We start from the raw sequence: 25,867 nt of genomic DNA on the forward strand, positions 1-25,867 counted from the left end.
TGATGTCCAATGAACCAGTGATGCCATTTGTTGTATCTCAGAATCTGTGCAACAAAGATTAAGTTTATCTCGAATACTGAAAACTATTGAATCAACTTTATTCTTCTTGAATCCTATTCTTTTGTTTAGTTATATTATTCTATTTTGCATTTTCTATTATTAGTTATAGGCAGGTATATTTTATCTTCATTTAATTCTCTCTCTCTCTATATATATATATATCCCAAGTGATGTCACTTATTTAAAACATGTTTAGATAATTTTTTCACAAGCTTCTTTAAATGGATTTCTGTATGAATTAAAGTTAATTTATACAAATTAAAAATAAAAATTCAAAAACATATATAAAAAATATTACAAAATAGTTTATAAAAACTAATTTTAGTTCATACATTTTATTTTTCTTATTTTCAGCATTTATAATGAAAATTTAGACCAAATAGTTCATTACATCTTTTCTGTTTCATTTTTTCATCCTTTGATTTTCTTTCTTTCTCCAAAAGTACATCATTTGATTCAGGGTCATGTTATCATGGTAACCACTTTCATTATTTTGTCGCTACCATTTCTGTATCACATCCTTTCCTTGTCCTCTCTCAACAACCATGAGTCACCTTCTTTGTTCTGCCATTGTAGGAAACAGAAGCACTATCATCATTCTTCACTCTCACAAAACAAAGTCAATTTCATCATTAACTTTTTTTTTTTATTTATTTGGGAACAGACATTTGAACCGTGAAACCAATAGTTACTTTACCTGATCTATAATTATTACTAGTTTATATATTTTTTACACAATTTTTGGGTTTTCGTATATCATGTTAAGATAATTACTATAAAACTTGCAAATTAATTATTGTAAAAAAAATACTATTTTACATTATTAATAATATTATTATCGCGTAAGATAATTGTGGTTTTGTTTTGGATGAAAGACCATAACTTACCTTTCCTTTTATGTGGCAATGTTTTTTCCGAGATTAAAAAAAAAGAAAAATAGATAAAAGGAGGGAGAGTGGGAGCAAATGAGGCGAATAGATAATGAAGATCGGCGGCGTGGTTTTATACGGCGGAGCTCCACGTGGCAGCGTCGTGCCTCTGCTTCTCCGCCGCCGCAGAGTTTCCCTCCGCGTTTGTTCTTCTTCCTCCTACTCCTCCATTTCTGGTAATGCATTTATCTTCTTATCCTTTAAACCGTTTTTTGCTCTTTATTTTTCATTTATCATTTTCATTCTTCCTCCGTAGACCACGTTTCTTTCGTGAAGGATGTGGCTGCGACTCAGCCTCCTCAACATCTTTCACATCTCCTAAATATTTTGAAAACCAGAGGTAAATGAATTCCTTCATGAATCTGAAGTTTAGGATAATCGTTAGTCTTTATTTTGTGTCGTTGTACTTGAACCTGTAGCACATTAATAATTTGGTAGACATGTGGTTTGAATTTCTTTCTCTGAGGAATGATTTTAGTAATTGAATTAGGTTTTATTTTTGTTATGCTTTTGTATTTAACAGGTGAAACTATTGTCTCACCCGGTGCCAGGCAAGGATTAATACCTCTTGCTATTCCACTGACAAAAAATAATTCTGGTATGGGTTTAGGGTTAACCAGTTATCTACTGTGACAAATTTTCAAGTTCAGCACTGTTTGTGACTACTTTCTTGGTAGGTAATGTGACTGCACTGCTGCGGTGGCCCACGGCTCCACCCGAGTAAGGCTTCATGACTGTTCTCTGCCGTTGTTTACTTAGCACTGTTCGAATCATCTAATGGTTATGAACAAACACCTGCAGGATGGAAATGCCAGTGGTGGAAGTAAGAAAACATGGAGTATGGCTTTTGGCTAAGACTGTAAGTGGGGTGTGCTTGGTCATTTCACTGCATCACCATGTTTTGTTTTACTACACTGTTATGTTGATTAAATGGGAATCAATTTCAATTGTCTATTTTCAATTTACAGGTAGACCAATTTATACACCGAGTGATAGTTGAGGAAGATGCAAAGAACAGTCAAGAGAGAAATGAAGCCGTATTTAATGCTTCGGGTGATGCTGGGAAGAAACTTTACAGAACGGGTGATTTTTCGGAGTCTGGAATTTCTAACCTTGATGTCTATCTTTTGAAAAAGGTATTTACAAGATTTTAGACAGTGGTTTTGACCTTTCTTGGAAAATCATGCTTGACCCTAACTTGTTTTCAGGTCGGCATATTTCCAGATATCATAGAGCGCAAAGTGATGCGGCATTTTGAGGAAGGAGATCATGTAAGACTCCTTTCCATTTTGGTGTGCCACTCAATTATTAGCCATTCATATAAGTTTATACATGTTGAGTATGTCTTTGTGTGGGAAGGTTTCAGCATTAGTAACTGGAGAATTTTATACCAAGAAGGAGCATTTTCCAGGATTTGCACGACCTTTTGCGTTCAATGCGGAGGTTTTGCTGAGGTTGGTGTAAACATTTTCTGATACTTCTTCCAGTTGGTCAAGATGGGAAAACTGAGCTTACTGCTGCCTTTATTTTACTAATTTTCTACAGGGTTGGGCGTAAAGTAGAAGCTAAAGATGCTGCTAGGGGAGCTTTGAAATCACCGTGGTGGACTCTGGGTTGCAAGTATGAGGTATGAAATGATCATCAATTTGGTTTTCTGGTTTAACTGTAAGTTTGTGCCATATCTCTTTTCTTTCTTTACGTACTTTTCTGTGTTACCCTTTTGTGTTTCGTTTATCGTATTCATTTTTGTTTAGGACGTAGCTAATATAGCACAATGGGATGATGAGCAAATTGAGTACATTAAGGAGAAGGTGACTGAAGAGGGAAGGCAAGAAGATCTTAAAAAAGGAAAGGCCCCGGCACAGGTGCAATATAGTGCGAATATTTATTAATTTAATTCGAATATCTAATTAAAGTCTATAGCATCAAACATTCTTGGTTGGGGTGTTTGCTGGTATTCATCTTCATCTTGCTTTTATCTTCAAATCAACTGCAGGTTGTGCTAGACGAAGCCGCTTTCTTGTTGGATTTAGCTTCTGTAGAGGGAGAATGGGATGGCTACTTAGAGCGGATAGCCAAATGTTACGAGGAAGCAGGACTTCCAGATGTTGCCAAATTTATACTTTATAGAGATTGATTTAATTAACTGATTTTCTTTCTTACATGCATCAGTGCATGTCCATTATGGCATGTCCAGTGCTTCGTATGAAGTTTTGAAAATAATTAGAGGAAAATTATACGATTTATTCCGCAGGTTTTGATATTGTTTCCTTAAGTTTCGTTGCAGTCAGTCCATTTAACCTGAATTCCTAAGATGGTTGTTTGTTTTTGTTTCATTCTATACATGCAAAAATAGATGACATTTTTACATTCCTAATCCACTTGGCTCAGCCTTTGTTCTCTCTCGCAAACATATACGTATATCGTTTGATTATTTGCACTCCCTACTCCTACAATCAATATACTCCTACAATCAATACTCATCATGTTATTGCAGATTGGCCAAGCAAATTAGTGTTGAAGCTAATCAAGGCCTACATCAGTGCCAGTAGTAACTTGTAATTCATGTGATTACTCGCTTGAACTTTATTTTCATCTTCTGGTCCAAGCTAAACAGCACACGATTTATGCATATGGGTATAAGATAATGTATTTGTATTGAAGTATCGGAGGAAAGTACAGAAGTTTTAATTTATCCTTGTTATGAATAGTAACAGGAATAAATTGTTAGTGTAAATAGTCTTTATTTCTTTTAATAATTCATTAATTTATAATATTATGAATAAAATTAATATAAAAATATTAAGTGTTCAATTATAAGAGATTGGATGGATACCTTTTAAATTTAACTTTTACGTCTTGATACACATCTCTTCTATGCCAAAAGACATGAAACACGAGTTTAGTTAAAATAGGTAATGTATGTTTTAAGAATGGTGTTTAGTAAAAGGTGCATCAACATGAAGTCAAAAAAACTATATTAAAGCATCTTTAATTTAAGATTTTATTTTATAAATTTGGTACTATTTTTGGTAAGTTTTTCAATGCCAAGTAAAATATAAAATCTCTTAAATTTCTTTCAATTTTTCTCTAATGGTAGATATATTTTTAAGATCTTAAATAATTTCTTGTTGATCCCACGACTTTTTTTTTGTTGTTGTTGTAGATCATTTCAAATGAGTTTCTTACTATTTTGAAAATATTGAGAGTTTTTATTAAAAAAAAAAACTCATTCTCAATGGAATATTTTTGTTGATCCAATTGTAAGTTGAATTTTATCTTAAACTCAGCTTCAAATTGAAGAAAATCAATAGCTACTTTTGCAAATTCAATTTACGAAATAAAATTCATTCGAACTTAAATTTGATACAAACTCGTCCTAGACGAGTATACCCGTGCTTGTACAAACCAGATGGACACTAAGGAACTTGTCTTCCATACATGATTTTGGTAATTATTTCATCCATAAAATTTACATACAACACCCAATTTGTTACAACTCACTCTAGCCCAACACGTAAAAGAAAAAGTTACACAAAACTAGCATGGTTGACACGAGCCCACAAAACCTGGTAAGTGTATATGCCACAACAACTGTTTCATGCATCCAATAACTTGAAACCTTCAGCAGTTAATTTTCAGTCGTATAAACAAAAGAGCCAAGAACAAAGACAACAAACATCACTCCATTAGAAATATCGCAAAGATGTAATTGTTCCCCTGTCTCAGGAATTACTATAACAGCACTACAAATGTTTTTCATGTGTTCAACGAAAACTGTGTCTTCTTTTTGGATTTTTTTCTCCCAAATAGCCTTCTCCAAAAACTTCGACCACCAGATTTCTTGGTAGGTACGATGGCCAAAGAATTAACACTAGCACTGTCTTCCTGGCCTTTAAGTCCATTCAAAAGTAAAATCTTTTCCAGGGGCTGTTTGAAACTAGGAATGCTGGTGGGACTGGAGCTTCTTTCACTTGCTGTGATAGCATTTACATTTGATTTAGTATCATCATCTGCCACCATCTGATCAAACAGAGAAGATCGATTTTTCACTTTCATTTCTTTCGGGGGGACAGAATTCGTGTTTGTGACTGTACGACGTTGGGAGGCAATGGCATTGTCAAAAAGAGAGACATCCTTTGGTGCAGCTAATGCCTTCAACTGCTTCCCAAGGTTAAGAATGGTTTCTTGACACTCTGCCAACTTTTCCGACGCGGCGGTAATCTCCCAGTCCTGCAGGTGCCGGATAGATATAAAAACAAATCAATGAACTGAAGAAGTAAGCTGTTCATCATCCTCCAATTTGGGAACTTCCAATTTAGCTTTAAAATCCAAGTTAGGTCAAATCTTCCATATTTTGAAGAACTATATATTATTCAATATCAAATCTATATCTGGATGATAGTGCTTCAAATTTATTAAATCTTCCATAATACCATATAAGATAGTGATCTAATTAATGTATGAGCCATTGAGTGTAGGTCAAACAGGAATAAAATGTGATTGAGAAGAGCTTACAGTTTGTAGTGGCTCATCCTTCTGATTAATGTCCTTGTCTTTCTTTGTCATGCTGTGATGATAAATTTGATATGTGAGTGAGCCAATCTTCAAATAAGAGATTAAAAACTAAATGTTTGAAAATCATACATATAGTAACAAACAAGTATTGTAAGATTAGATCATGAATACCTTTCAAACTGGAGCTGAAGTTCAACACATTTGGTCTCTAATTCTTCACAATATTGGTTTTTGCTCTCCAGTTCCACTTCTAATGCTAAAACCCTGTGATTAGCCTCTTGTAGTTCTGTTTCTGTAAGCTGGGTCTCAAGATCTTCATTTATGAATGCATGATTTTGTACTTGATCTTCTAGCATTCGATTCAATTCTTTCACAGTTTCTAACTCCAATCTCAAGCTGCCAACAGTCTTCTCTGATTCCTGAAGTTGATTTGTAGCTGATTGGAGCATCCCTTCCAAGGCTTCCTTCTCAGATTCAGAACTGATTACTTTATCTTCAATATTTTTAATTTCTTCCTTGTCAACATATGGCATCTCTTCAGTTGGAACACCATGACAATCTGAATTAGTTAGAGGAGGCAAACATGATAACTGTTCCCTAGTAAGATGCAACTTAAATGCATCTGCAGACATCCCTGTTTCAGCTTCGATTTCACTTAGTGTCTCATCCCAATCAAATTGTTTTTTAATGTCATCCCTCATACTAGAAACATCCTGAATTGAAAAGCAGTGATTCATAATCCAATCCAAAGCTGTGGTCAGTTCTGTGGCAAATTTTTCATGATCGGCCCTGTTATTGAGTAAATCGTAACACACATGGAGAAATTGCTGTAGGACACTACTAAGTTCAGATGTTTTCCACTGGAAAACACGGACCATGTAGCCAGTAGGCATTCCTTGACTCTTGCGTGTACATATATTTTCTCTTTGGTACAAAGAATCTGAATTATCAAAATCCTCAGCAGGCATGCTAATCCCTTCAATAAGCTCAATTATCTTACCTATTGACTGGCCCATATCCCTTTGAGATTGCTGTTTAGTTCCCTTTATTGATAAAATCTGAGCATCAGTACCACACAGATCTTCTTGCCCAGAATTATTCAAAGGTTCCCATGAAGTGTGCTTACTAAAATGGAGAGGCTTAGATCCATCAAAGTGACCTGAGCCTTTGCTTGAATCAAACGTATATTGATCTGTACTTTTTAGATAGCTCAAAGCCAGTCTAATATCCTCACGTATGTCATCGAGGTTCTTATGAGTGGCACAGTTTTGATCCATTATCATTTTAACTACTTCCAGAAGCCAGCCAGGAATATCACCCTTTAACATGTCATTAGAACATGATTCCTGATTTGAAATGGAGAACTCTGACAAATGATCAGACACAGGAATAATCTCCTTACCTTTTACTCCAGAGCTAATCTCGTTCGGTCTAGTCTCTGAGAAGCCATCTATTTCATTATTTTCTTCTACAGAAGCTTGTGAAATTTCAGTGGCATTTTCAACAGAGACCACTGCTAATTTTTCCATTTCAAGGAAGTCATCCATAAGGCTTAAATCTGAGGGTCCAACATTTTTGCATGATAATGATTCCTTCTGCCGTATACTTCTAAAGTGCTCCAATTCCGAAATCAATGCAGAAGCCCAGGAGTCAGCACAGCTAACCTTGTCATCACTGCCAATATCAGACATTGATGACAAAGATAAATCTCGAATTGCAAGATTACTTCTAGTCTGCTCCAAGGTTACATGGCCTCTAGATTCAATCTCCGACTCAAGTCGCATCAGTTTAGAAGCCGTGCGAGCAAGCATTGCTCTTGAGAATTTGACTTCATTTATTTTCCTATTTAGTGATTCTTTCAATGCCTTGTTTTCTTCTTCCACTGCATTCAGTTGCTCGGTCAATGCAGTGGTTCTTCTAATGGCAGTCTCAGAACTTTCAAGTGCAGATTCAACCACTAAACTGGTTGAGTTCAAGTTTTTCCTTCTCATTTCAAGTGAATCCTGTTCCAACATTTCAAATTCGTTTTTCATTTTTGCCAAGGAAGCTTGACTTGGCAATCGTTTTTGAACCAGAACACGCAGCCTCTGACATTCTGATTCTAACTTGGCAATTTTTTAACACTCTGTAAATGCTGCTTATGAGAAGCATCAGCTGTTCTACGATTAAATTCTCTTTCCTCATTCCGGATATCAAGTTCCTTTTCAAGTACTTGAGTTTCGTACTTCAGGGAAGCATTATCTCTCTCCATGGACTCTAATCTAATCATCAATGCATTATGATCATCCTCTGCATGAGCCAATTCTCTTTTCAAATCTTCAATCAATTTTTCTTTAGCCACAATAGATTTACTAAGACGAGAATTTTCAACCCCAAATTTAGCAAGCCCTTTACTGCTCTCTGATAGCTTCTCCTCCAAAACTGTGTGTGCTACTTCAAATTCTTTAGAAACTTTCATTACAGCATCATGCATCCTTTGCTCTTTCTCTTCTCTAACAAAACGTAACTGTTGCATACATTCCTTCAGAGCACCATCCAACTGTGCCGCTCTTTCTTCATAAACTAATTGCTGCCGTATAGATTCATCAAGATGTTGCTTCATAGATAATATTTCAGCTTCCGCCTTCTCCCATCCTTCAAATTTAATGAGAGACTGGTAAAATTATTCTAAGAAATAATCTATCATTATTGTTGTTCAAATGCATCAACATTACCTGCCACTGCTTCTTGAACAATTTTTGTTTGTTTCTTCAGCTGCTCATCTTTAGCAGCACATTCAGAAAGTGTAAAAGCAAGCTTATCATTTAATCTTTTTAAGTCTTTCTCCAATTTTTCTTTATCACTTACAGGTTCCTGTACCTAAAATCGCAAGGCAAAAATACTAATTAAGTTATATTTCACAAAATTATAGGGAGGAAAAACCTAGGTTTCTAACAAATGCATATATAAACAATTATTTGTCCATTTTGCAATTACAAAATATTTCAAGATCAAGGGCACAGGAAAAAAGCCCTTCTGGATTAATACTTTTACTAACTAGTACTCTTAAGATGTGAGACATTGAAGGGGAAGGAAAACTATAGCAGCCGTCTTAATGTATACATGAACATAAATTTTCGATGGCATTTATGAGAACTGCAAAATATATGTGTGTGTGTGTGTAGAATGAGAACTGAAACATTTGATGTGAGACAACTAAATTACCTCTCCATTCTCTTTTGAGGTGAGATTTGTTTTGTCAGTTGCTATTGTCTTCTGTGTGGATTTTTTCCCCCAAAGCCAAGACTTATGCTCCATAACGATAAGAAGGCTTCGAATGTGAGAAGCCTGAATGAAGATTTCGGTTAGGGGAAGTATGCTACTTTAGTCAAACTGGAAGGATGAGCTAACAAGAAATAAATCACAACAATGTAACTTATGATGCACACTTTTCACTATTTTTCGATAATAGCTCGCGTTCATTCACAAACACTATTTCAATATTTCATCACTGATGCCATGCTATAAAAGGATGCAAGAATGGCTCAGCCATAGCCAGGATTGGAAATCATATGAGCTAAGCCTATCAAGGTAAATGCAACAATTAACTGAGCTTTAACTTAAAGCTCAATCATTTGGGTTAAAAACTGTATAACGCTAATTAAAAATGATTTAGTGATTCTTTAGAATGATATCTGAGACGCAATTAATCGGCAAGTCATAATATCCAAATGTGCAAATGATGCAGAAGCAACAGAACAGCTTCACATTGACGCAAGTTAACATCTGAGAGACCTCAAACCGAACATCCCCTTGATGAGACCAAAAAGAAAAAGGAATGCTAATATATACTAAATAAAAAACATTGCAATTAACATATTCATTTGTCTGAGACACTACATTACTATATATGAATCAGCCTATGGACTAATGAGCCAATTGTAAAAGCTTAAACTAGGTTGATTTCACAAATAACTCAAAATTCTGAGCTAATTGAAGCACTGTTAATAAACTGATTCACGAACTGGTTGATGGGCTGTTCATTTCATTTCTAACCTAAGCAGAATATATCCATCAAGTATACAACAGAAATTAACCATGAGAGAGTACTGTCATCGCGTGTCTGCAGAGGATGCAATGGCCGTTACCACAAAAGAGGTATATTACATACATCACTAAATAAATATAAATCTCCACGCATCAATATTTATATATATAAAAAAACACTATAAACCTCTTTCAGCAGAAAGCCCGAAAGCTAAAAAATTATTCCTCTTAAATTTAAGTAAAAAAAAAAAAGGTTCTTTAAAAGAACAGAATCAAATGATGGTACAATATAAGAAGAACATAATGATGAAAGGTGTGAGCTTTGGTTTCTGACCTCTTAAGAATGAAGTGCGAGGCTTTGCTGGTACGTGGATCATCCAAGACAAAAGAAGAACATCTGAGACCCAATGGCGAGGAGATTCAACTCTGGCACGGACAATTCACGGGACAGGAAAAATGGATAGAAGTGGAGATTAAGGAAATGGGAGTTGAGAAGGTTAAAGGAACAGACACAAACATCATATGATAACGTGCAATGTTTGATTTTTCACCGACGAGAGGGTACCACGGTTCCAACCTTAAAGAGAGAAAAAAGAGGGGAGTTTGGTTGCAGGAAAGGGAAAAGAAAGAAGTGAAAAGACAGTAAAGTGTTCCTTGCTGGACTAAAAGTCAAACTGAAAAAAGACACTGCCAATGCCATGGATGCAAATTTTGATTGTAAAAATTATTGGAAACATGTGTTTTAAGATTAACCCATTTCAGAACGAAAGAAAAATCAAATTACATGCATGTCAAAATTAAAAATTTTTCTTCTCTATAAAAAATGCACCAATGTGATTAATTTTGCTCCACTTAAACAATCTTGTTTTACACGTATTGCTAATTTTGATCCATCAATTAATTTGATGTGTAATATTTGATAAAAAAAAATACGGGTATGATAATACAAAAGAGTTATATTAACATTTTGTTAGCATCACAACATAGAAGAAAAAAACACATTATGTTTACTATTGCATGTTAATTTTTGGTAAGGATAAAGCAAAATTTCATAATTTAAATGTAGGCTTGGTACGTGGAATAGATTTAAGTTATTTGATGTACTCTTTTCTCCATCCTTACAAGTTTCAACTTCCTCCTATTATTGTTCATTTTGTCCCCTCTTTGCTTCCTCTAAACTTAATTTCATCAACCCTACTTTTTTTTTTCTCTTGTTACTTAATTTAAGTGTGCTCTATTTTATCTCCTCATTATTTTTCTATAATGAAGTAGGAAAAACTTCGTGTTATGTTCACCATTTTCTGTATGTTCATGTTGTTGCGTTAAATGCAAACAAATAAAGAAATATATTTTTTTTTATTTTGGATTATTTACTGACTTCTTGTTTATGTTATTTCTTTACTGAGTTGATAAATATTGATTTTGACGTTTTTTCCTAACCTTTTCATTGGTGTCTTTTTCTAATTGAAAAAATGGTCACGGGGAAATGAAACAAAAATAGGTGCATGGTTGTTTCCTTAGGTGATAAGTGTGATCCTCGCAAATGACAAAAACCAAAACCTTGCTCGTGACCACCTTGGAAGAAGATTAAGAATTCAGGTACCTGAAATTCCCCAAAAAATATTTAATTAATGTCATCTTGAAAATTGTTCTTATATGTTAATAGACAACAAAAATTGGATATGTTAAACACAAGAAAGAAAGTACTTTGAAACCATCTTTCACCAACTTCGCAGACAACAGCCATGAAAGTACTTCAAGACTTTGATTATCTAACTGAAAAAGAAAATACATATTCAATGTCACAATTAAACTTCGATATTCAAATTTAAATTTTTCTCCGTTGCAAACACTCTCTCTAACGACTATTTTTTTTCTTTTCTTTTCAAAATTTTAACTTTCAAGAGGATTATTTACATCCATTGCCATTGTTATTAATCATATAGGTTTTGATTACCTTTCCTCTGCATGTTATAATTATCGGTGAGTGTTTAGTAAAGTCTAAAAAAAATAAAGAAAAATGATATTATGATTTCTATTTTTCTTTTTATATTATTTAACGTGAATCATTGATTTTTTTAAATAAAAAAAAGAGTAATGCATTGATCAATGATTTATACCAAGTTAAGAGTAAATGATAAAAGTCAAAAAATAGAACTCATAACGTCATTTTTCAAAAATAAAATACTTAGATTAATGTTTATAAAGAATATTTAGTTGTGAAAACTCAGTATTGTAACCTGTCTGGTTTGTAAAATATTACTTAAGGTTTTATGGCCAAACAGCTTTACATGGTTGGTGTGTTTTCTCTGTGTTTTCTCTGTTTCTATTCAGTTTTCTTTGAGGTTAAGAAAAACCATTTTCAATTTGCGACATGTTTCCTTTATCACCAAAATCATCACGAGGACAAAAGAGTTCTTATATGTATTTTCTAACTCATTGCTGATATCTTACTTTTGAATTTGCATGAAATACCAACTTTTTTGGAAGTTCTTTAACTAACCATTTTTGGTTCTCAATAACTAACCTTTTATTTTCTTGGAAGTTCTTTTATAAACTAAATTTATAAACTAAATAACTGGTGAGTAGGATTCAATTAACTCGATCGAACTTCTCTTTATATCACAATTATTATATATTTTACAAAAAGCAAACAGTAAAGTAGCATCTGTTTCCATATCTTTTTCTGGTGTAACATATAAAGGTGTGTGAAATAATTCATAAAAGTTAATATAAACTTTTGAGTGATATTATCATATGCTGAGAAGTAAAGTTATATGATTAACTTAATATTATAAAATAAAATCATTTGTTTAATAAATATTATTAAATTAAGTTTCATACTGAGAATTGAACTTTAAGTGTAATTTAAGTTTACAAAACTCATTTATAAAATTATGGTTATACCTATTATAATTTTTTCTGAAGAATTATGAAGTTCATTTGTGGTCCTAAACTACATCTGGGGCCAAAAGAAAAAGAGAATGTGCCACCATGTTTTCTTCAGGAACAGATCCTCTTCTGCAGAAATTCAGAACATTGAAAACTTAGAGCAAGTTATAGAATCATGCTTCTTATCGTGTGTATTTCACATTCAATTAACTAACTATATACATTAATATTTTTTTTCCATTTCTAATCACTATATAAATTATGGATTGCATTTACTTTTATAATTTTAAAAATATTGTGCAGATTCCTTGAATCAAATCTGAGTTATTTACAAACTTTATTTTCTAAAAATCTTCAAACCAAAAATCACAGTTTTAATTTTATTTTTTTTCTAAAAAAAAGTTACAATACCTGAACTATTATTTTGTTTATTTTTGGGTTATACTCTGCAGCAATAATACAGAATAGTTGAATGACGTTGTTGCAACTTTAAATTAATGTAGTTCAGTAGTTTTCTTATTTAATACAGGTGTCAGAAAAATTGGGCTCTAGAGAGGCCCACACTTTTGTTGAATAAAGCTTTGCCATAGCCCACAATTCGTTGTTTTTTTCTGTCTCATTATTGTCTATGTTAATGGATTCATTTATTGATTCTTTTTTGGACGTATAGTGTTGTTTTAACTCTTCAAATTTAAATGCGAATTTTGATTCTAAAATAACATATTTTTTTCCCTTAAATATCATGTGTCAAATAATTATCCACATAGCATGGTTTATTTTAGTAGTTAAGAATTTGATTATTAAAAATTCAAATTCTGAACTGTTTCAATTATTTTTTATTTAAAATTGAAAGAAAAGAAATCTATGATTTACAAAACAACATTTAAAAATCTTAAGCTAAATGTTTGATATTTTAGAAAATATGTATCAAAATTATTAAAAAACATTAAACTTAGATTTAATAGTATATTTTCTTTTACTAATTTAATTTTTTTAATTAAGTATTATTTTTTCTTTTAAAAGCTGTAATTTAGCTTTGTTATCAAATTGACAAACAGGTGTGGGTAAGAAAATTGAAAACGTGGCAAGTACGTGGTTGTACACACTTCATATCACTTGAAGGTTTATTCAAAGCACAATCAATAGAATAGAATCCTTCATACGTGACTTCAAGTTTTATATAAAATAAGTATTTATAAGGACAAGAATATACAATCAAAAAAATCCTTACAAAATTATTATCCTAACCTTTTAGGTTAAAATTTTCATGATAATTTATTATAAGTTTCTTCATAGTATATTGTTGCCGAGATTTTCTTGTATCTCCCTAAAAAACTAGCATCATGTTTTATTATTAAGACTTTAAAAAATTTTATATATTTTAATTGAGCTAAATATTCTTTTACACAATTGAATATTCGTTTATTACACACTAAGCAAGTTGTTTTTTTTTTACCTAAAACAATACTGATTTATTAAAAAAAAAGTTAAATTTACCGGGCTTTAGGGCCAATTTGGGCCTAGGTTAACTTTTGGGCCTCTTTTTGTTGACAAATTTTCTTACAATTCCATACTTTTTCCATCTCCGCTCTCATGAATATTTTTGTTCAAAATAATTGTGTAATCTGAAAATAAAAATTAGGCATAAAATTGTGGTCACTATTTTGGCTGAGCCTTGCACTCATCATGCTTAGCTTAGCAAAAAGAACACGACCGTGACAACCGACACCACAATTCAATAATCGGTAAAAAGTTTGAGTTGGAACACCAACTTGTTGCAAACCCAATCGAGAGAAAACTTGGTGACAACAAACACAATATAGATTTATTCATTCACCACAATTTTTTTTCCTTGTTTTGGAAAAAGTAGGTTCCCATTTCCCTCTCCTTTTGCTTCCCCACTCACCAAAAGTGTCAAACACCAATGATTGATCACAAACCCTCTTCAAATTAGGATATTTTTTTCTCTTCAAATTACCATTATTGGTGAAAGCATTTACGTAATCACCGAGCTCAAACGGAATGCGATGAGAAATCATAATCATATAGACATATGTTAACGTATTCATATCATCAATCAAACCTTAACCATCTCACTTTATGCGGTTGAAGTTAGTTCACATCGTTAAAACTGTCACAATTACTTATAGCTGTGAAAATGGATTAGAATCTGCGAATCAAACTGGTTCATCACGGGTTCAGATCGAATTGGGTTGAAATGTTTTTACAAATTTCAATATGGGTTGATTTTCAACTCGGCTCACCAACCCGCAAATAAAGTATCACACAAATATTTTTTTGCTAAGTTGGACTTTGTATTTGGGTTATGTTAGGTTTTTTTTTTTACCAACACATATAATTTGTATTTTTTTTATTTTGGTTTGTATTTTGATTGTATTAAAAATTATTAAAGATTTTAATTTAAATTATAATCTAGTTTTGACTAAAAAATAAATAAATAAAAAAATTTAATTAAGTGAACCCGTGAGCCAACCATTTTAACCCACCAACTCACAGTGGGCCAGCTTGGATTAAAATTTTATTGACTCATTAATAAATAAATCGGGTTAAGTTGGCTCACTAAATGATCAACCCGTAATAAATCGAACTGAATCGGACCAAATTATCCATTTTTACAACTTTACAATTACTATAGTTTTTTTAGTGATATTACAATTTAGTTGCACAATGGGTTAAAAAGAATTCGCAAGACTCTAACTATTTGAAGTTAAACTTAAATAAACTAGCGTAATTTAAAGGTTGATAGCACTGGATGAGATACTTGTATTTGGTCGTATTTGTGTGAAAAGTTTTTAGACAATAACTTAATTTTATAAGAAAATAGAATGATGTAGTATGAAATATTTTTTCATCATAGATCCTTTTAAAGAAATTAAAATTTTATAATTTTTTTAGAAAAAATTTACTATTTTATTTTCATATTTTTGTTGGATTTTGATTCGAATATTATTAACTCGATTTTGATCAAAATCTTTACAAAACAATTCGAAAAAATATAGTAATACACATTTCCAACGCGGAACTATAATATTGGATAAATGATATAGTGGATATTTTATTTTATTTTATTTTGTAAAGTATTGATCCTAATAGCATAATCACAGTACTAATTATATAATTGGCAAGGGATATTAAGCTCCAAAGGAATGAGGTTTGGCTTTAATCCACTCAAAATTTGTAAATTTATTTATTATCACTGGTATAATTAAATTGAATACATCATTTAGTATATTTATAATTATAAAAAAAATCACGTATATATAAATGATTGTCTTTCTTTCTTTATATCCTTGAACTATCATTGTTTGAATCATAACTAAAATATTCAATTACTTTTTTTAATATAAATAATTATATTATTAACAAACAATTCATCTTTCATAATTATATTATTAACAAAAAATTCATCTTTCATAGCAAAAATTTATATTTGTGTTACTTTTTTTAATATAAATAATTATATTATTAACAAAAAATTCATCTTTCATAATTATATTATTAACAAAAAATTTATCTTTCATGGCAAAAATTTATATTTGTGTTACGTAGAAAGAATTAGAATAAAATAAATTATACGATCAAGTCAAATGTAATTGACTTTTTCTTTTTTGTCAAAGATTGACATAGTGTATAAAATCCATTATAAAAAAATACATAATATAATATTTTTTCTTTTATATTAAAAAAATTAATATACTAAAAAATTTATGAGATAATAAAAATAATAATTATTAAACTAAATTTTTATTATAAACCGAGATAAAAAAGAAATATATTTTTTCTTAAAAAGTGGAAGAGAATATATAATAAATAAAAATAAAAATAATAATATTTTTCTATTAAAAAAAATACGTGAGAAGAAATGAGTATAATATATTAAAATTTTAAAAATCAATAAAAAATGAAAAAATAAATATATATATTTTTATTCTTTTTTATATTTAATTTTATATTTTATTATTTATTAATATTTAAGGTTTTAATTTATAAAATAATTAAAAAGATGTTTAATTTAATTTTTATCAATTCTCACTATCAAAAATAATTTAAAAAATTTGTCCAATATATCATATGTAATTTAAAAAGATTTGAGAGTAACCACGGTTCCCTCGTGTCCCTTGTACGTCCTCTGCTTAGCATGTTGTCATTTCGTAATAAACTTTTAGCATGACTGTGAACAGGGATGAATAAAGCAGAAACAACAACTTCACATGCATATAAGGATAAAACAGTCAAACAATTCTAAATAATATAATTTATTCTTTCAAACATACATTTAATATTTGTAAAGTTGGATATATATTTTTATTTTTATTTAATTATTTTTAAGAATATCAGTCCGGACCAGATTTTTACTTAACAAAATATCAATTTTTTCTTAAAAATAAAAAAATAACAAAATTTATTTCTATTAAATACTTTGTTGTTAGTTATAACACTACTTTAATATAGTATATAACTAAATTTAAATCCCATTATCTTTTACACTTCATAAAAAATACATGGACAATAAAATAATTACGTCCCATAATAAATTATTTATTAATCAATTTAGACATTATTTCTCTTGATAATGTTGTTACTTAACGTTAGATCAATTTACGTATCAATTATAGTTTTTGTTTGATTTTTATTTATAATAAAATATATTTTAAATATAAATAATTTTTAATTTATAAATTGATATTTAAATTAACGAGCGATTAAATATTTTTTTATAAAATTAATTGTTATTTAAATTTAAAAAAAGAATTCTCTAAACTTTTAAAATCTCACCCTTTCTTGTGTATCTTTTTCTTCACACCTCAACTTCTTCTTCATTGCTTTGAACATCCATGCTTTCCTTTTTTCCATTCAATGATCCCTGAATGACAATTAAATTCCAATGTGGCACTATACCTAACCCTATTTTGACTTCACCAAAAAAGAAAATTGTTTTGATTGATTTTAGGTTTTTCATCCAACTCATGAAAATAGGGTCCGGTATGTAACCCCACGTAGTACCCCCTCAAGCTTGCTTCAACGTAAAGTTAAGATATTTTATAAATATTTAAAATAGAAATTATAAATATAAATATTCTTATTCTTATTATATTACCTAATGACAAAGTTTTATTTATATATTAAATTAAAATAAAAAATTATAGCAATTTTATTTAATTTTTTAAAAGCATTATGTTTCACTCCAAAATGACGACAACAATTTTGATAGGTGGTCCTTGATTTGATGCATCCTTTGTTCATCTTTCTGACACAACCCAATGGGTTGGTGCCCATAAACACTGTCCATGTTCAAATCCTCAATTCCTAAAATTTGTAAAATGTCAGAAATCAGAGAAATCAAATGCAACCTACATCGACCACTAACACGTATTCACACGTGATATATATTAAAATGAGTCAAAGAAAAAGAATCTTAGTTTTTATTTCAATTTTTATGTTACATGAAAAAACAAATGACCTTGGAGCGAAAATATTTCAGTTTTAATAGTGCTACAAGTATGAAAATGATTTGTTTCTCAAAATCTCTTTAAACAGTTGCTTTTATCTTTTGTTTGATTTATTTCACGAATTACTTTTCATTTTCAATCACTATTAACCACAATTTCTTCTCTAAAATCTTACTTTTTATTTTTATTTCATCTATTCTTGAAACTCAATCCTCTTACTTTGTTTTGATGTTTCACATTTTGTATACATTGCTTCTCACGCAGCTTGTGCATGCAAATTTCAGAGTGGTAAGTGTGAGAAAAGAGAAAAGATAGTGGTGGAGTTGCGCATGGGTGGAGGATCTAGATTCTTGAACTTCTTGAACTCAGAATTAGGATTTAAATCTGCGGCAAAGGATAGATAAGAAAAAAAAGGAAAAATATACTATAAACTCAATTTCTTGACTCTCATCCTAATTTAATATGCGTTATTGATTCTTTTAAAATAAAAGATACTGATACATTAATCAATGAATCACACCAAATCACATCAGATAATAAAAATGAAAATCATAGCATTATTGATCTGGAAAAAATTCATAGGGATGCAACTGAAGGCCAAAACATGCCGGATAAGGAAAGTATATATATAAGCAACGTTATAGATAGAAAAGGCAGAGAGAGGGAAAAACGTACATACACACATTAGATAGAGGGTGGCAAGGTAGGACCGATGCTTCTTCTTCACTCCCACACACCATCACCCTTCCGTATATAACTCTATGTGCCTACATTTATTATCATTCAATCAAACACAAACCCAAACGCATACCACACTACCCACTTTCTATAAGGAAATCCAACAAGTTCACATATTTTTCCTACCCTTTTGCTAAATTACTTCAATTTACCACTTTTGATTTCATTCTTTTATATCTCATCAGAGGTTGCATTGCTTTGCCACCATGCATCCTGGGACAAAACCAAGGAGAAAAACGATAGGGAGGGAGATACATGAATCTATGTCACGTGGACCCGACGCAAAGCAAAAGAATAGAGACCCGGCTTTAATTTAACCTACTGAACAGTGAATAACATAGTCCCACTTTGTACTCCACTCTGCAATTTACTAGTTTTTTCCCCCTTCGTTTAGAGTAACAGACCTGCTGTGACATCAATTTTCTGGACCACAGAACTTGTTGTCGTTAACCTACTTCTTCTCTCATTGCTGTCATCAAACACTACTATTTCATAAGCTTACTTTTGGTAGCTTTTTTCCTCTTCACGTAAACGTTGCTCATCCTCGTTTTACGTTCTTGCTTTTTTCCTAATATGTTGGCAGTAATTAGTGAAAGTGAAAAACCCAGCAGCATATAAAACTTCAACATGTTCTACCCCGAAACAACTTCAACGTGTCATTTCAATTCTATCTATGGCATGAATTTGGGCCCACTTTTCCTAAAATATCTAAGATGACGCTCGTGATGACGCAACAGCGCACGTTTCTCATCTTTTAAGTCATCCCATAAACAAATGGATTGGAAGGATGATTATTCTAACATTATTCTACTATTATTGCAAACAACCAGATACCAAAGTTTTGGATCTGGTTCGTCGAAAAATGAAATCTGTTGTGCTGCATACTATTTTCTATTCAAATTGCAAGTAGAGACTGCATAAGAATATTTTAAACAAAATCCATCCACTCATACAAGGCAATTTTTTTAAGTCTCTGGTTCATTAACCATTCAGATGCTGTTCCCTCTCATACTCACAAGTCTATAATCATTGAAAACACAACTGTTGCACAAACCAATTACTCCTCTGCTCTGTTCCCATAAAGTTACATCCCATAAATAAATGGCCCCATACCTGTTTTTCCCCAGTTAATTAACATGGGTATTAGTACGTAGTACTCATCAATTTTTCTTTCTCCTAAAAGTTAAAACTGACAGAGGCTTTAAACCCCCAAGCAAGCCAACCCCTTCACCATTTATACCCTTTTGGTAGCTTCCTTATCTCTCCCTCTCACCCAATGCATCATTGTCCTTTCGAAGCTTTAAACGAAAAATGATAGGTCCTTCTCGTCATAATAGCCTTTGTCTCACTGCTTTTGGCCAAGAGAACTGACTCAAAGGACACCATTGATTGAGACCATTCATAACCATCCGGTGATTTTTCCAAGACACCAAATAAATAACCCTCTCTCTAACTATAACTGTCTCTCTTAGCGTAGGAGTAAAAAATGTTTCCCAGCTAATACGAAACTAAAATCTGTCTCAGTGTTTAATGTCAAAAGCTAAACAAAACCTGCACTGTTAAGGAAGGAACCCAAGCTAGCATCTTTCCTTTGCTAAGTTTTCAAGGCCAATACCGATCCCAGCAGAAATAAGGAACAAATTGACAACCATGTGTGAGTGATGGATATGCATCCCAAATTAAGAAATGAATATGTGCTGTCATAAATACTATAGCGCAGCAGAAATGCAATCATATAGCTATATAAGATCAGAAAATTTTAGTCAGTTCAAGATTTCGTCAGTTGGTTAGCTTTGACTGACCTATTGTACAAAAACCAGCGAGTTCCCAATTTGGGTTTCCCCTTTTTTTTCATCCCTTCTTTCACCCCATTAGTAAAGTTACACTCATGTATAAATAATCTTGAAGGGTCATGAATTGAGGGAGTGGAACCCATTTTTCTGCTACCAACTTAGGGAGGGTGTAATCTGAGGTGGGAATCCTGATGATGCTGCAGCAGTTGCTAACAAATGTGGATGCCCGGCTTGCCATTGCTGTTCATCAGACATTGATAACGAAAGATCGCTTCCAATACGGCCTCCGTTGTTGCTGCTGCTGGGAACCTGCATGTTCTGGGGACAAAAATTAAACTCAGTTGGACGTTATAATAAGTACACCCTCACCCAATGCCATTTTCTGTCATTAAAACTGAACGCATGAGCCAAAACCAGGATATTAATTAATGAAGGGGTACCCACATGAAAAATTGGTGGGTGAAGACGTGCAAAATTATGAGACAGTTGAGGCTCAGCAGGTGACCTATATGGACCATATCTATGCATTTCTTTGGTCGTTGGAGATTGAAGGTGAGTTTGGCTTAGCAGTCTCAAGGTTTCACTCTCCCCGAGCCAATCTCTTGCATAGGCTTCCATGTTGCTCCTATCACATGGTTTTGGTAGTATATTTACAAGCTGAATCAAATATAAACAAGAGTCAAAAGGGGTGATTAAGGTACAACTCAACGGGAAATTAATCTAACATAAGAGTGAATCAGCCAGTAAATAACGAATTTTATGAAATATATTACATGAATCTTAGGATTAGTTCCTCCATTCCTCCAACTAGATGCAGGTGGCAGGTGTTGATCGGACGCAGAATTTGGGAAGTGATTCCCCGATATTTGACCATTGCCAGGCCTAGAGCTCAAATTGCCCAAACTCAAATCCAGATTGTGATCTGCAGCTACACCTGAGGAATCTGCCACCCAATATTTCATTTGACTAAAGAGAATTGCAGATGCGAATAACAAAATACATAAACTTCGAGGAGAAACATTAGTGAGTTACATAAACCCGCAGTTCATTCCTTGATTACCAGAATTAAGTTCATTATCATATACGCTGGGATCAAAATTGGTGACGGCCTCTTTGCCGTTGCATTTTATTGCCGCTTTGTCATATGCCCTATTTACAAAATGCGCAAAAAAGTTTCAAAACCCTAGCATGCGTCGATGTACTTGGCAACTTTCTAAAAGGTGGGGCAATCGTGGAATTGGGAGGGAGAAACATCAAATTGACATGTAAACAAAATAGGTACCTTGCAGCTTCAATCTCGGTGTCAAACAGACCCAGATAAACGTACCTGGGGAATCAAATCAAATCAAATTAATTTTGTCACCGCATGAATAAACCATACACACATGATGTACAAAACACATAAGATATTATAGAATATAATAGCAGATAAGGTCCTACTTTTTTCCCAAAAATTGGCCCATTCGAGCCTCCCATCGTCCACACTTGTGCAAAGTTACACCTCTATATTTGGAGCTTCCTCTCGGAAATCCAGTGCTTTGTCGGCGAAGTACGTGCACAAACTCTTCCTTGGTTAAATTGTTCATCTATCATAACAAAACATTAATTAGACAACTCACCGTAACAAATCAAGACAGACAAAATAGTACTATAAAGCGGTGTAGGAGATAAGAATCCCGCGACTGTTCGAGATAAGATAAATAACTTTCCACGACCCACCTGCTTCAAATCTTCTTCATAGTCTTCTATGTTGAAGTTTATATCTGCCTCCACTCCCCGGAACTTAATGGCCGCTCTATCATAAGCACTGGCACAGATACATAAATAAAAGCATTATTTTTAATTTCAACCTTGTATGATTTTTTAAGAAACGAAGTTTTACATGGATTGGGTTTGAGGTATAGAAAGTATGTTAAAAACTGGGTAAACAATAGATAGAGAAGGAGCAAGTGCTCACCGAGCAGCTGCATGTGCTGTGTCAAATCCACCTACACAATTTTACCCAGACAAAACTATCTCGTCAGTCATCCCTTAAAATTTCCCCCACAATACACTCTTGTCTGCCTCCCAATTCGTATCCACAACAAAACATTATTAAAAAACAAAAACAAAAATCAAATATGCACAAACTGTACATCAAAAACTACCACATACGCAATCCTTCCCTTCGTAATACTTACCCAAATACACTTGCTTTCCACAATCCCTGCACCACAGCCACAATCAAAGGAATCAATATCACACAAACGTTGAGAAATTGTTAGAAATTCTTCGAATAAATTCATGCAGCACCAACCATATATGAGACTCCCATCTACCAGTTCTTCTGTAAAAGGTAACTCCGCGATACTGTGAGCTTCGTGACCGTGGTCCTCGCCGACTTTTCTTCATCGGCTCCGACACTTTCACTGATTTTCCGGCGCTAAGAGTTTCCGATTGACGGAATTTCACATCTACCCAGTGAGCTCGAGGGAAGGAGCTTCCGCGGGCGACGGCAGCTGCTTCGGAGACAGGAAGATCGGAATCCACCGAAAAAAACTGCTGGGTGACGGGTGGGTGGTCACTGTCATTGTGTGTAACTGAAAAGCCGAATATTTTACTACTTTTTCTCTCCAATGTTCTGCTTCCACCCCTGTCACTGTCTTCTTCTTCCAATCCATCTTCGAGGACCACAGCAGAGGAACTTGAATTTGAAACATATCCCACTCTCCTGCCTTTATCATCATCCAACGAAGAGCAACCTTCAGATTCATAGTCCTTCCTCTGATGGGGAGAGTCATTCAGATCCCACATTCTTGAAGAATGACCTGTGTTACTTTTCTGAGGCAGACGTATAGCTAGGCAGAGGAAAAAGAAAAGGTGTAAAAAAAAAAAGACCAAGTAACCAACCAACCAACCCAGGGTGTGCTTTGGTGTTGGCTTGGTGCAGAGAATAAAATAATGGAGATAAGGAATAAGGGTATGGGGAGAAGGAAGAAAAATCAAACCTAGGACTAGTGTGAGAGAGAAAGAGGTAGGTGTTGGAAAAAGGCAATAAAGAAGGTGGTGTTCAAAGATCTTTGTATTCCCCTAACTGCCCAATACAGCATAGACGAGGCCAGTTTCAGCAAGCTTAGCCGAAAGCTTTCCACACTCTCCTCTCCTCTCTCTCTCTCTCTTTTATATTACTAAAAAACACAATCTATTTTTATCATTAAAAAAACTAGTGTACTGTTACCTATTTCCGCTTTGACGGGATTAATGAGACGCAAGTGGTGAAAAAAAAAAAAGAGAGTGAAGCATCCCTTTCTTAAAAACTTTCCCACGTTAACAAAATCAAAAAGGAATCTGTGTGTGTGTGTGGTGGAAATTACTTCGGCAGTAATGGAAATAGACAGCGGAAGGAGTGGAAAAGAGAGATAATTACTGAGAAACAGATTTTGTTAGGTTGTAATGGTTAATGATGAGGTTAGGAGAGGAAGGTCCATGGCTCCGCATTTTTATCTTATTAGGATTATGACTAAGTTTTAGCATGTGGGAAGACACAGAGGGTGAAAAGAGGAAAGTAAATAGAGGTTTGAAGGAGGGTGTTATGGGGAAGAAGGTAGAATATTAGTTATGGTGATGTATGTTAGTTTTGTGAGTTTGGCATGAGAGAAGGGAAACGAGAATAATAAAGAAGTAAGAGGAAAGTTTTTCCAGAAAAGTCCGATCCAAGAATACGGGAAGAAAGCCACGTTTGCCTCTTTGGTTCACCAAGGGTCCAATACCCTTACAACGCTCTACCTCGTATTTATGACCAATTTCCTCTTCTTTACGCGCCTCTTCTGCGCGTTTTCTCTTAACCTTCACTTCTATATATTCTTCTATTTCTTTTTCATCAACTCAACTTTTTTTCTTCCATATAAATAAATATCACAAAATCATTTATATAAATAAGGTTAAATCATTTCATAGGTCCCCATTTTTGTAGCAAAATCTCAAGTAGGTCCCCCTTTTTATTTGACTCAATTGAGTTCTTATTTTTGAAAATTTGTTGCAATTGGTTCCTTTCCGTTAGTTGACGGTGTTAATTATGTGCCACGTGTCAGTACGTGGTTTTTTTGACTTTATTTTTAATTTTTTTTAATTTTTTTTAATTTTTTTTAATTTTTAATTTTTTTTTATAATTTTTTTTTAAAAATTAAAATTGCCACATGTCAATCTGATATTGTGCCACGTGGCAGAGACAGTGTGATGTGACAGTGACAGTGCCACGTGTCAATATTGGATGTGAAAAGTCTCAATGTAGTCCCTGTATTTATTATTTTGTCTCAATTTGGTCCCAATTTTTTTAAAACTGAATCAATTTTATCCCTATATCAGATTTAATTTTTATATAAATTTAAAATGATATTTTTATTATAATTGATATTTTTAACAAAATTAAGTTTATTTAAATGTATATTTTGCATTGAACTTTATTTAAATATTGTTTCAAATATTTATATATCCATAATTTATAGACAAATGTTAGAATTGTTATAATTTTTTTTAATTTTATATTTGAATTTATAAAGTTTTTATTTTTAAAGCAACTCTAACATTTATCTATGGATATATAAATATTTAAAATAAATGTTAGAGTTGCTTTAAAAATAAAAACTTTATAAATTCAAATATAAAATTAAAAAAAAAATTATAACAATTCTAACATTTGTCTATAAATTATGGATATATAAATATTTGAAACAATATTTAAATAAAGTTCAATACAAAATATACATTTAAATAAACTTAATTTTGTTAAAAATATCAATTATAATAAAAATACCATTGTAAATTTATATAAAAATTAAATCTGATATAGGGATAAAATTGATTCAGTTTTAAAAAAATTGGGACCAAATTGAGACAAAATAATAAATACAGGGACTACATTGAGACTTTTCACATCCAATATTGACACGTGGCACTGCAATTGCCACATCACACTGTCTCTGCCACGTGGCACAATGTCAGTTTGACACGTGACAATTTTAATTTTTTTAAAAAAAATTATAAAAAAAAATAAAAAAAAAATAAAAAAAAGTCAAAAAAACCACGTGCTGACACGTGGCACATAATTAACACCATTACTGGTCAACTAACGGAAAGGAACCAATTGCAACGAATTTTCAAAAATAGAAACTCAATTGGGTCAAATAAAAATGGGGGACCTACTTGAGATTTCGCTACAAAAATGGAACCTATGGAATGATTTAACCTATAAATAATTATCATTGAAATTTTAACTGCATTTTCTATTCTCTCCTTTTTACCCTCTTAGTCTTAACCGATTTTATTACTCATAGTAGGGAGTATGTTTGTCTTGAAACACACTTGCAAAATTTGACAAAACTAAAAAAATGTCATGATAAATTATCATACCAATTTTATTTAATAAAAATTTTAAAAAATTATTTTATTTTACTGGACGGGT

The 25,867-nt window shown here is 32.4% G+C and overlaps 3 protein-coding genes across 5 annotated transcripts; 1 reads left to right on the plus strand and 2 right to left on the minus strand.

Moving 5' to 3' along the window:
* The first annotated feature begins 985 nt into the window (after nt 1-985).
* Nucleotides 986-3,366, plus strand: LOC114173086 (protein IN CHLOROPLAST ATPASE BIOGENESIS, chloroplastic-like). Its single transcript, XM_028057308.1, has 11 exons — nt 986-1,165; nt 1,246-1,329; nt 1,513-1,587; nt 1,667-1,709; nt 1,791-1,848; nt 1,958-2,125; nt 2,198-2,260; nt 2,349-2,443; nt 2,535-2,616; nt 2,744-2,854; nt 2,986-3,366. The coding sequence occupies exons 1-11, from the start codon at nt 1,042-1,044 to the stop codon at nt 3,124-3,126; spliced, it is 1,044 nt and encodes a 347-aa protein (XP_027913109.1). The 5' UTR covers nt 986-1,041; the 3' UTR covers nt 3,127-3,366.
* Nucleotides 3,367-4,404: 1,038 nt separating this feature from the next.
* LOC114173576 (filament-like plant protein 7) lies at nt 4,405-10,179 on the minus strand. The gene is given in 7 exon segments (XM_028058061.1): nt 4,405-5,222; nt 5,508-5,559; nt 5,679-7,620; nt 7,623-8,141; nt 8,222-8,366; nt 8,712-8,834; nt 9,868-10,179. Coding segments are annotated over 6 exon segments (3,225 nt in total). The 5' UTR covers nt 8,805-8,834; nt 9,868-10,179; the 3' UTR covers nt 4,405-4,748.
* Nucleotides 10,180-19,526: 9,347 nt separating this feature from the next.
* On the minus strand, nt 19,527-23,681 carry LOC114173855 (floral homeotic protein APETALA 2-like). 3 transcript variants are annotated; one of them, XM_028058506.1, is made up of 11 exons: nt 23,415-23,681; nt 22,724-23,264; nt 22,608-22,633; nt 22,385-22,415; nt 22,147-22,234; nt 21,868-22,013; nt 21,710-21,754; nt 21,488-21,576; nt 21,201-21,361; nt 20,872-21,084; nt 19,527-20,745 (listed from the first exon to the last, which is right to left on the minus strand). In XM_028058506.1, exons 2-11 carry the CDS (start codon nt 23,218-23,220, stop codon nt 20,578-20,580), a joined length of 1,464 nt encoding a protein of 487 aa, XP_027914307.1. In that variant the 5' UTR covers nt 23,221-23,264; nt 23,415-23,681; the 3' UTR covers nt 19,527-20,577. The 3 variants fall into 3 exon arrangements, with proteins under 3 accessions (XP_027914307.1, XP_027914308.1, XP_027914306.1); XM_028058507.1 differs by having other exon boundaries at nt 19,527-20,736; nt 21,201-21,370; XM_028058505.1 differs by having other exon boundaries at nt 21,201-21,370.
* Between the last annotated feature and the right edge of the window lie 2,186 nt (nt 23,682-25,867).

The sequence above is a fragment of the Vigna unguiculata genome, chromosome 2 (genome assembly GCF_004118075.2).
Source record: "Vigna unguiculata cultivar IT97K-499-35 chromosome 2, ASM411807v1, whole genome shotgun sequence".
In the NCBI taxonomy this organism is placed as follows: Eukaryota; Viridiplantae; Streptophyta; class Magnoliopsida; order Fabales; family Fabaceae; genus Vigna; species Vigna unguiculata.